The sequence below is a fragment of the Haliotis rufescens genome, unplaced genomic scaffold (assembly GCF_023055435.1).
Source record: "Haliotis rufescens isolate VD_foot unplaced genomic scaffold, xgHalRufe1.0.p SCAF_22, whole genome shotgun sequence".
Taxonomy (NCBI): domain Eukaryota; kingdom Metazoa; phylum Mollusca; class Gastropoda; order Lepetellida; family Haliotidae; genus Haliotis; species Haliotis rufescens.
In genome coordinates this window covers 3037583-3050397 of record NW_025963913.1, presented here as the reverse complement: position 1 = coordinate 3050397, position 12815 = coordinate 3037583, and the positions used below count along the sequence as shown (strand labels likewise).

General features: G+C 38.0%; 1 protein-coding gene across 1 annotated transcript in view; it reads right to left on the bottom strand.

Annotated features, from left to right (window-relative positions):
• Positions 1-12815, bottom strand: part of LOC124136412 (voltage-dependent calcium channel subunit alpha-2/delta-3-like) — a 320630-nt gene that overhangs the window by 7575 nt on the left and 300240 nt on the right. Inside the window, exons 25-33 of the mRNA XM_048401558.1 lie at positions 12596-12682; positions 12009-12115; positions 11177-11364; positions 9182-9250; positions 8473-8543; positions 8224-8302; positions 7445-7497; positions 4520-4575; positions 2027-2264 (exon numbers count right to left, since the gene is read on the bottom strand). Of these exons, the coding sequence (XP_048257515.1) occupies positions 2027-2264; positions 4520-4575; positions 7445-7497; positions 8224-8302; positions 8473-8543; positions 9182-9250; positions 11177-11364; positions 12009-12115; positions 12596-12682 (948 nt within the window). The remainder of the gene's footprint in view (positions 1-2026; positions 2265-4519; positions 4576-7444; positions 7498-8223; positions 8303-8472; positions 8544-9181; positions 9251-11176; positions 11365-12008; positions 12116-12595; positions 12683-12815) is intronic.

Genomic DNA, 12815 nt, shown 5'->3' with positions numbered 1-12815 from the left:
TCACTGATTGCAGGTACTATATCACCCAAGTAATGATACTAACTGACTGCAAGTACTATCTCACCCAAGTAATGATACTAACTGACTGCAAGTACTATCTCACCCAAGTAATGATACTAACTGACTGCAAGTACTATCTCACCCTAGTAACAATACTGACTGCAAGTACTATCTCACCTTAGTAATAATACTGGCTGATTGCAAATACTATCTCACCCCAGTAATACTACTGACTGACTGCAAGTACTATCTCACCTTAGTAATAATACTGACTGCAAGTACTATCTCACCCTAGTAACAATACTGACTGTAAGTACTATCTCACCCTCATAATAATACTAACTGATTGCAAGTACAATCTCACCCTCATAATAATACTGATCGCAAGTACTATCTCACCCTAGTAATACTACTGATTGAAAGTACTATCTCACCCTCATAATAATACTGACTGTATGTACTATCTCACCTTAGTAATACTACTGATTGAAAGTACTATCTCACCCTCATAATAATACTGACTGTATGTACTATCTCACCCTAGTAATACTACTGATTGAAAGTACTATCTCACCCTCATAATAATACTGACTGTATGTACTATCTCACCCTAGTAATACTACTGATTGAAAGTACTATCTCACCCTCATAATAATACTGACTGTAAGTACTATCTCACCTTAGTAATACTACTGATTGAAAGTACTATCTCACCCTCATAATAATACTGACTGTATGTACTATCTCACCTTAGTAATAATACTCGCTAATTGTAGGTACCATCTCACCCCAGTAATACAACTGATTGAAAGTACTATCTCACCCTCATAATAATACTGACTGTATGTACTATCTCACCCTAGTAATACAACTGATTGAAAGTACTATCTCACCCTCATAATAATACTGACTGTATGTACTATCTCACCCTAGTAATACTACTGATTGAAAGTACTATCTCACCCTCATAATTATACTGATTGTATGTACTATCTCACCTTAGTACTAATACTCGCTAATTGCAAGTACTATCTCATACTAGTAATGATACTGATTAAAAGTACTATCTCACCCTCGTAATAATACTTACTGCAAGTACTATCAATATTCCAGCAACAATGAGTCAATGCTTACTTAGCATGATGCGTGATTCCTGAGTGCAGGAAAGATGGCAAAATCTTTGCTATGTATTTCTGACAAATTCAGTATTATTTCAGCCATATGTTGGTCAATATTCAGGACAGCATGAAATCCATCAGGGTATGATTCTACACCAATGCATCCATCTCAATGCCATAGTGACAAGGATGCAGCTTTGTTGATGGTTAACAAAACTAAATAGAAAAAAACATGGCAATTCTGTGTATTTCCATATATACTTACTATAAATGAGCAATATCGAAATGTATAAAGGAATTGAAAGAAGATATCTATATAAACATTCTAATACATCATGCATTCATAATCAAATGTATTTTTGACATATGCAATTTTAGTTACATGCCACCACATGAAGTTATATTCCATTTTCTCTTTCAAACTAACTCTAACATACTTAGAGGATAATGCAAAGTGTGAAATACTTCTAAGCTATTCCAATGCAGCATGCCTGTCCAAAATGCTAAAGATACAAATATCTTCATCAGAAGATGGAGTCCATACCATGACCTTTATCATGTCGTTGTAAGAACACATAACTTACTCACTCTTCATCCACAATGTAAATAATCATACGCCATTACTCTAAGTTTTATTTGATTGGCTCATGAAATGATTGAGTCCTTGTCAACATAAATATCATGTTAGTTAAGATAAAGTGAGACTAAGTTTATTATTAAACATTGTCAGTAATGGGTAAAATAAGTTGCTGAAATATTAAAAGAATTAAATCCAAACAAAACTCAAAAGTGTACTTAAACCTACACTGTTATACTTCAATACATGAGATTAGAAAGTATTAGGATACTAAATGTAGGACAAAGTAGGACCACTAGGACAAAATACTCCTGTGCTATAAAGTACCCACCGATTGTGGCTCATTCGACTGCATCCACAGCTGGTGATGGATTTGGTCAAACCGTTCCTGTTAACTTTATGGAATGTTGAAACATTGAGAGCATACAGACGAACAGTCTTGTCACATGCTTCGAAGTCTACGACATAGTCAACGTTTGGACGTTCCTGAGTTTCAGGCCGCACCATTAATCCAATGTAGAACTGGAGATCAGGATCGGCAATGTCCTTCATGTCTTCAAAGTCCCCACCTGCAAGGTGGAAGCCATATTGGGATGAGAATCATTGTGGACCTTCTATTGACTATGGCTTAAAAAAATAAAAGAATTGGTTTTCAGGCAAAGTTTTTTTGAAAATATATATGTGCTGGCGGGTGGAGTCTTTTTTTTTTAGGTTGTTCATACTAGTATGTAACCAAATTAACAGTTGTGTAAACAAATAAACAATGTGTACAATCAACCTGGGAAAGGCCTCCCTAAATAAATGTATTCCTTGATGAGTAAAATACTTGAATAGTGGACTAGGAATATTAAAGGATTTTATTTGTTTTTGCTTTCAAAATGGAAATAAAAACGAAACGTGTAACGAACTATATAATGATGAGGCTGTGAACCAAGACCATTATTTTTTTTAGACCTATATACATGAGATGGCGTTGTGAATTGTAGAAATGTCACATTCAAGATTACAAGCATTTATATAGTGTTCATGTGTGTGTGGCTGCTTGTACTAGTCAGCACTATAATGCAGATTTTATAGTGCTAGCTCACTGAGATACCATGACGCAGTTTAACATGAATACCCCACTCAGACACAGTATACTGACTCAAGGGCGACCAGTCCTTGTTTTAGCCTCTTAATGCAGGGCAGGGTAACAACAAGTACCATATTTTCAACATCTTTTGGTATCATCTTTTGGATCGAACCCACGCCCTTCCTCTCTCCAGGCAGATACACTGTCTGCTAGGACATGGAGGTGGTCATACACACTGAGAAAACTGGACCATCACTACTGGCAAATACAGGAGAGTGAGTTTGGTTAAACGCTGTTTTGAACAGTATTTTAGTTATACCACGTTGCATCAGCTCAATATTGGAAGAAAGCCAAAAGTGATAAAGATCCAAGACAATTACTATCTCGGTGAAACCCATGAGCACGGCCATAGTGCTGACAAACCTAAAATCTGGTATACAATCATACCATCAGAGGTTCCTGGCAAGTCAAAGGGACATAACTCTGCACAGGGAAGAGAGGCTTCTAAGACAACCTGGCCACTCACAATGAGCTTCGTTATGACCTAATTTACAAATTTAACTGCCATATTTCTTATAACAATGGGGGACATGGGTGGCCCAGTCATCTAAGGTGCTGCGATTCACTGTGCAGAGTTGTGTCCCTTGGGCATGCCAGAAACCTATGACTGTGGGTTCGAATCCCAGTTCGACCGATTATGTTTCTAGGTTTGTCAGCACCATACCCGTGCTCATGGGTTTCACTGAAGTGGTAAACGTGCGAGACCTACATCACTTCGGGATTTCCTCCCACATTGAGCTGACACACCGTGATATAACTGGAATACTGTTAAAAACGGCGTAAAGCCCAACTCACACACTCACTCACACTTATAACAATCCATTGTACAAAGTTTTCACATTTGTCACAAAGATAAACCACAGACAACACAGGGTCATATAAAGTAATATATACTACTTATATAGGTTAAGGATCACTTGATTCTTTCATGTAACTATCGTGTCTAGACTGAAATAAATTGTAAGATTAGGAGGATGTGAATGTGCAACCTTGCCGTTTTATACAAAAAGAATACTGTTGACATAGCCTCACATATTTTAGAAGATCCATCTCACTTTTAAAATGTTGTTATTCTGTTAACAATCTGGATGGAGATATCTATTTCCAAAAGTTAAATCTAAACGATCCAGGACCTCTTTTATTCAAGATTAGCATTCACTTTTAAACAAATGTTAACTCTTAGTGTTTTAACCTAATATCTGCAGCACTTGATTTGTTTCATGTTCCCTGTTACGTCCATGCCTTAAATGTGTACTTGTATTTGTTTAATCTCCTCGATGTATTATGTCTTGTGTAACAATTGTGACACTCTGATGTAAAAACAATTCCCCTACAGGCAATAAAGCATATCTTATTTAATGTTTGTTATTCTGTCATGCCATATGACTATAGTATGCTCAAATATATTTCATAAATTATTTTAAAATATAACTTTGTATAAATAACTATATTGTAAATATATTAATTGGTCTCGTCGCTATATGGCTGAAATAATGCTGATGCGACATTAAATTTTAACTAACTCACTCACTCACTCATGCCATGACAGATTGAATATAACGATATGAAAGAATCTGGGGATCCTTAACTTTTTTGAGTAGTATAGTTGTGAATGACCTATCATGCAGTATTGGTAGCAATGGAAATTCTGCAGATTATACTCTGAAAATGATAAAAAGACATCCCACATACCTCTGACGTAATTAACACTATTCAACAGACTATAAAAACTCCACTCGGACAAAAATCTGAAACAAAAAGAGATATATAAGTGGTAAAGGAGGTTGTGCTGTAGATGACAAATCCTTTCAAGCAATACTTAGGCATTTAACATGAGCTGACTTTGTCCAGGCTGTGTAAAGGTGGGGTGAAATGGGGTTTTACCTTGCTTCCAAGATGCACTTCTAGAGCGATGTGCATGCACGTATGTGTGAGTGGCTGCTTGTACTAGTCCGGACTGATGCCGATTTGTAGTGCCAGCACACTGAGATACCATGCCACAGTTTAACATGAATACCCCACTCAGACACAGTATACTGACTCCAAGCCGACAGGGTAACAACCTGTTGACAGGGTAACAACAAGTACCCTCTTTAACGTCATTTGGTAGAACGCGGCCTGGGGATCAAACCCCAGACCTTCCGCTCTCTGGGCGGACGCTTTACCACTAAGTAACAGAGGCGGTTCCTGCGTAAAGGCCTTTCAAGTAATATGTACAGCAATATCAAATTTGATTTATGAAATGTGGCATTTTTACAGTTTTTAATAAGTTCATGAAGTATAACAACCTTTCAAACAATATTGCAATAAGATATTTCGTTTGTTGTTTAACACTGCATTTGGCAATAAAACAGCTCTGTGGCAGTGGCCTGTAAATAATTGAGTCAGGACAAACCAGTGATTGATATTATGAGCAACAATCTACACTGCCTGAGTGCACTGACTAAATAACAACCAGGTGACCAAGCCAGACCCACCCATCTACCAAGGTGCCTTGTATACTGAACAAAAGAAGTTAGGGATCATGAATATTTTGGGGGATATTTTTATGAAGTGTGCTCAGTCTTCACTATAAAAAATATCCCCCAAAATATTCATAATCCCTAACTTTTTTAGCTCAGTACACAACAAGCATAAGTTGCAAGGTAAGCTTCAACATGGAATCCCCACAGTGATATGGCAAAGAGATCATTGGTCAAGACTTTATGATGACCACACAGTGTTAAGGCCTAAGTACAAACTGGACATTAACCAATGATTAAGTATATTTGTTTGTTTATTTGTTGTTTAACGCCGCACTCAGCAATATTACAGCTATATGATGGCGGTCTGTAAATAATCGAGTCTGGAACAGACAATCCAGTGATTGACATCATGAGCATCGATCCACACATTTGGGATACGAGGCATGCATCAACCAAGTCAGCAAGCCTGACCACTCGATCTTGTTAGTCGCCTCCTACGACAAGCATAATCACCTTTTACGGCAAGCATGGGTTGCTGAAAACCTATTCTACCCCGGATCTTCACGGGTCTATGCTAGTATAAGCTTATATATGAGTAGTGGTACAAAATGTATGACGGATATTGGTGGTTTCAGGGACTGATGTACACCTGCTCTGAGGCCCAAACCTGGACCAAGTCTGCAACAAATGTTACTAAAAATACCCCAATTGGAATCTGAGTATAACATGGCTGGATGTAACGAACTACAAGGGACAGGAGAAATCAGTTTGTTATATACGTTGTTCGTTATATGTTTTCGCTCGAAATGTCCACCATCTTAGCTAAAACAAAACACAAGACACAAACACGTTTATACACGCGTCCTTCTGCATCTACCAGGATTCAATTAAAAAGTACCCAATGATACAACTTCAAAACATTTTTCAAAAATGTTTACTGCAATACTCGTAAGAAATTGTATTGAAATTATTACTTTATCATAATAATATGTTCCAATATCATGTTATTCTAGTTATAGCTTTCACTATATATATTTAAAATTATAAAAACCATAAGCATAGCACTGTGGTAAAAAGGTGATTGCTATTGCAGGATTACGTATGGAACAATGTAATTGATGAGTTGACTTAGCAATGTTTGTTTTAAAGACAAGATTAGTCCAATTACATGGACAGGTAAGATTAACATAATGCAAGTTTAACAAGGATGAATCGTCACCAGTGATTGTGTTGATTCGCTGCTGATTGCGTACACCCAATTGTCAGTGACACTTGACACTTGATTTCTCAGTTCGCTATACACGTCACTAATGAGTGGTATTTGGGCTTGTTGGTGATCAGATATCAGTTCGCTTTATACATTAGTTCACTGTAGAGAGTTTGTTATATACGTAAATGTTATATGATAATATATATAGGAGATAAATCGGGGATTTTTTAACAGCCCGTTGTATCCTTTTTTTCGCTCTATCCATGTTCGTTATATGCATGTTCGTTATATATGTGTTCGTTATGTCCGTGTTTGTTATATCCGTGTTTGTTATATCCATGTTCGTTATATCCGTGTTCTACTGTAATAATTCCTAATTTGCAATTCATGTTCTTATAGTCATAACTAATACCAAGGCTTTTTTAGGTGACTTGTATTTCACTGATAGCAGGGCCATCTAAGAGGGAGAGACTTTTATATAACTGCATTGAATGCAATATACAAATATAATCTTAAAATACCTCTGAAGGTAAGAAAAATCAAACTTCTGAAAATCCCAGTTTTGAGAAACATAGCCATTTTTTCCAAATTTACCCATTTTAGTTCAGAATCCTACATTTATTCTTGGGGTAAGTCTAGTAGTGAGGTATGTGCTTGTGCAAAGGACCAGGTTTGACATCACAAATGAAAAGTCTGACCCTTTTGGTAAAGTGGCGCCTTTATTAGTTCAGACTAATTATATTCTTTGTTTTGCAGACTCACCAGTCTATTTTTAGACATTTAAACAAGAAAGAATTTCCTCAACAGGAAATAACTGCATCAGTAACTTGTATGTCAGAGGTTATCACTAAACTGCCATTTTAACTGTTCTCTCTAGCAAATATTTGCAGTACCCAAAAACTAAACACTAAAGAGGGGCCTGTCTATATTACACATACTTACATAACACTTTCCGCAATAGTCCACATTAACCAACTAAATATTTTTGACAGTGGCTGAAAAATAAAAAAAATATTCAATACACAGTTTAGAGGTAACAGACAATGGACACATGAACCAAAGGATTATGAGCATACTTATAAAAAACATATTTCCAATCATTTCATTTCAAATATAATCTTAAAGTAGGAAGCCCAGTTATCGTAATTCGCCGTGCAGAGTTGCATCCCTTGGGCACACCAGAGAACTATGACTGTGGGTTCGAATCCCGGTTCGCCCCAATTATTATACCAGGTCTGTCAGCATCATAACCGTGCTTGTGGGTTTCACCAAGGTGATAAACGACTGAGACCTGTCTCAATGGCCAATGTCACCTGGCCACTCACAATGAGCTTTGTTATAACCTAATTTACAAATTTAACTGCCATATTTCTTATAACAATGGGGGGCACGGGTGGCCCAGCCGTCTAAGGTGCCGCGATGCACTGTGCAGAGTTGTGTCCCTTGGTCACGCCAGAAACCTATTATTGTGGGTTCAAATCCTGGTTCGACCGATTAGTTTCTAGGTTTGTCAGCACCATCCTGTGCTCATGGGTTTCACTGAAGTGGTAAACGTCTGAGACCTACATCACTTCGGGCTTTCCTCACACATTAAGCTGAGACGCCAAGATATAACTGTAATACTGTTCAAAACAGTGTTAAATCCAACTCACTCACTCACTCAGTTGTCAAATTGCTTGCTTCTGACAAACGATGTCACTCATATACATAAACTGACTTACATTTGTTAGCAATGGTGCAGCGCTCTCTTGGTCACTCGCATATATTTTACACATCCCTTGATAGTCAGTGATGTTGGCTCTGAAGAAAAACAAGTCAATAAAGAATGTATAACCGATATGTTCATGCAATACAACCTTATACAATCAATGTACAAACATCATAGAGATATGTTGTGCAGATGAAGTTCCTCTTACCACAATCACTAAAATATTCAAAGTTTCCATAAATAAAAGAACGGAACAACTTACGTGTTATAAATATTTTCTCGAATTAATTCTTCTAATAAAGAGTTGTCCACCATCCCGAAAAATTTCCCTGTCTGTAAAATAAAGACACATTCAACATCAATGGCACCAATCCATTCAAAAGTGATGTGATTTCCTTTTCACAGCTGTTTGTTTATGAACATATAATACTACAGAAATTACACATAAATTCAGTGATTTCATTGTCTATACATTGTTGCATTTTTAAACTTCTAGCTAATACTGCTGGCTTCAACTGAAATTCTTTGACATCACATGTTCATTAACACCCGTATATCTGAAAATGTTTATTTCTGAATTTAATATAATTAAATTCAATATTGATCAGGTTTTATCAATGGCCATACTAATCTTTCCATCTAAAAGTCCCAAAGTTTTAGAAAACAATATTAACTCCTACTCTTTTATCACTACGGATATTTCCCCATGAAGATCCGAGTTAGAATTCGTCTTCAGCAAGCCATGCTTGTCGTAAGAGGTGACTAATGGGATGGGTGGTCACCTCACTCACTTAGTTGATGCATATCATCGTCACTCTATTGTTTAGATCGATGCTTTTTTTTTTACGTCAATCACTAAACTGTCTGGACCAGACTTGATCATTTACCGAACGTCATCATTTAGCTGGAATATTGCTGAGTGTAGCGTTCAACAACAAACAAACAATGACTATTTAACTTATTATACTTACATCATTTCCATCCTTGTTATTGGATGCCATTACAAAGCCACTGTGGTCTAGGAGGTAGCAGTTCAAATACTGGCAACAAAACATTATGACATGTAATACAGAACAAATTCAATTGTATGAAGGTTGCAGATGGCAGATGGGATCTGTATCCTCGAAAAATCATTTTTTGTATGCCAAACCTCAAACAATGATTCATATTGAATCTTCACGTTAAACCACTGACTACTACTTACTCTATACTTTTATCATTTCAAACAGAAAAAGAACAATCAAACCAGAGAGATGGCTACCAGGGCAACTGACTCCTGGTCTAGAAGGATCAAAGCCAGAGCAAAACAATATGACAAGAATCTGCCCTGCTACCACTGAAGTAGAGAGATATGATGTCTACCAGCGCAATCGACACCCCCAAAATGTGTTTCATACTTTATTGCCCTTATTTCTATTATCCAAATCAAAGGATCAAAGCCTTGGAGAAACAATATGACAAGAATCTGCCTAGCCACCATTGAACCAGAGAGATGACCTCCAAGGCAAAGGGCTCTTGGTGTAACGGATCAAAGCCTTGGAGAAACAATATGACAAGAATCTGCCTAGCCACCATTGAACCAGAGAGATGACCTCCAAGGCAAAGGACTCTTGGTGTAACGGATCAAAGCCTTGGAGAAACAATATGACAAGAATCTGCCTAACCACCATTGAACCAGAGAGATGACCTCCAAGGCAAAGGGCTCTTGGTGTAACGGATCAAAGCCTTGGAGAAACAATATGACAAGAATCTGCCTAGCCACCATTGAACCAGAGAGATGACCTCCAAGGCAAAGGGCTCTTGGTGTAACGGATCAAAGCCTTGGAGAAACAATATGACAAGAATCTGCCTAGCCACCATTGAACCAGAGAGATGACCTCCAAGGCAAAGGGCTCTTGGTGTAACGGATCAAAGCCTTGGAGAAACAATATGACAAGAATCTGCCTAGCCACCATTGAACCAGAGAGATGACCTCCAAGGCAAAGGGCTCTTGGTGTAACGGATCAAAGCCTTGGAGAAACAATATGACAAGAATCTGCCTAACCACCATTGAACCAGAGAGATGACCTCCAAGGCAAAGGGCTCTTGGTGTAACGGATCAAAGCCTTGGAGAAACAATATGACAAGAATCTGCCTAACCACCATTGAACCAGAGAGATGACCTCCAAGGCAAAGGACTCTTGGTGTAACGGATCAAAGCCTTGGAGAAACAATATGACAAGAATCTGCCTAGCCACCATTGAACCAAAGAGATGACCTAAAAGTCAATACTCCATGTGTTTCAGGATCAAAACCTTGGAGGTGAGGTGAGGTGAGGTGAAATTGGGTTTAACGTCGCGTCCAAGATTATTGCACTTATATAGCGACGTGTATGCACGTGTATGTGTGTGTGTGGCTGCTTGTACTAGTCCGGACTGATGCCGATTTATAGTGCTAGCTCACTGAGATACCATGCTGCAGTTTTAACATGAATACCCCACTCAGACACAGTATACTGACTCCGAGCCGACCAGTCCTTGTTTTAGCCCCTTAATGCCGAGCGCCAGACAGGGTAACAACAAGTACAATCTTTTAACGTCTTTTTGTATGACGCGGCTCTACCACAAGACCACGGAGGCGGTCTCAAAACCTTGGAGAAACAATATGGCAAGAATCTGCTGCTTCAGCCAAAGTAACTTTGTGTCTTCTTTTTTAGACAACTTCTTCTTCTTGCAAAGAAAGAGCCTTTATTGAATAGTGCCATAACAGATGGTGAGGAGTCAAGGTTGTTTACATTTAGCCAGGATTTTGGCAGACTGCTCAAATTGCAGATGATAAAAAGCCAAACATTTTCCCTTGTATGGAAAGAATCTTGATTTAAAAAAATGACATGTCCAGGAGATGATCTGTTTCAGTCAAAATTTAGTTTTGCAATCACATTTGTAATCAGCTACTGACAATGAAATCAGATGTAATCAGCTACCTACCTCTGTGTCGTTACATGTGAAGTCACAGCTGCCAGATGGACACTCGGTTGTTATGTTGTGAAACATCTCTGAGAACTTATAGTGCTTCATCTGGAATCCCACAACGGCAGCAACAGCTTCCTTTCCACCACGCTTCAACACCTCTGGTGACGACATGATCACAGTGGTGGACTGCATTGGGAACATCCCTAAAGAACAAACAAAAATATTTTAAAAGGTTTTTGTGACAAGTGTGTCACTTGGTAAATCTGACTTACTTAGAGCCTAAACTAGTATTTGACAGTTACGCTTTGTCATCTTGTTGATCATTGCATTGTACTTCAGCTGATCTGACACAACTAAACTAGTATTTGACAGTTACGCTTTGTCATCTTGTTGATCATTGCATTGTACTTCAGCTGATCTGACACAACTAAACTAGTATTTGACAGTTACGCTTTGTCATCTTGTTGATCATTGCATTGTACTTCAGCTGATCTGACACAACTAAACAAGGATTGGACGGTTACAATGTTTCATCTTGATTATGTCAGGCGGTCGGGTAGCCAAGTGGTTAAAGCATTCGCTTGTCATGTCGAAGACCCGTGTTCGATTCCCCAAATTTGTACAATGTGTCCATTTCTGGTGTCCCCTGGCGTGATATTGTTGGAATATTGCTAAAAGCAACATTAAACCATACTCACTCACTCACTTGATAATGTCACCTCATATGCTTGATTTGTTACTCATGCTATCAGCCACTTGTTTGTCTGTCCCAGTCAGTCCTTTACAGGCTTCTGTCGGCAGTGAACTATATTCACTCACTAAAGTATGGGAGGGCGCCTCTGATTACCTGATTTCCTGAGAGCAAAGGTATAGTTGTAGCCATCTTGCCAGCCACTGACAGCTCGCTTGTAGTAGGGTTCCCCTATAGTCTTGGTGCTTGATGAAGCAAAATCACTGGAAATATACACAACATATATCTCAGCATTGTTCTACTTAATGAAATCTCAGCATTGTTCTACTAAATGAAATCTCAGCATTGTTCTACTAAATGAAATCTCAGCATTGTTCTGCTTAATGACATCTCAGCATTGTTCTACTAAATGAAATCTCAGCATTGTTCTGCTTAATGACATCTCAGCATTGTTCTACTTAATGACATCTCAGCATTGTTCTACTTAAGGACATTCCTGATAGTTCTACTTAATGTCATCTCAGCATTGTTCTACTTAAGGACATTCCTGATAGTTCTACTTAATGACATCTCAGCATTGTTCTACTTAAGGACATTCCTGATAGTTCTACTTAATGACATCTCAGCATTGTTCTACTTAAGGACATTCCTGATAGTTCTACTTAATGTCATCTCAGCATTGTTCTACTTAAGGACATTCCTGATAGTTCTACTTAATGTCATCTCAGCATTGTTCAACTTACAATTCTGTTAAGTTTTCTGCTTCTTCCACCTGCAAGAAGCGAGTCAACCCGACACTAGTACCAATGAAGATAAAGTCAATTCCATATCTGAAAAAGAAAACAGTTGAAATATAACAGATATCAAGGTCATGGTGACTTAACAATCAGGGGCAGGTTACTCTATTCAGCTGTATAAGTACCCTCACCAGCCAGTTACTAATGTCAAAGCCATGAGGACATT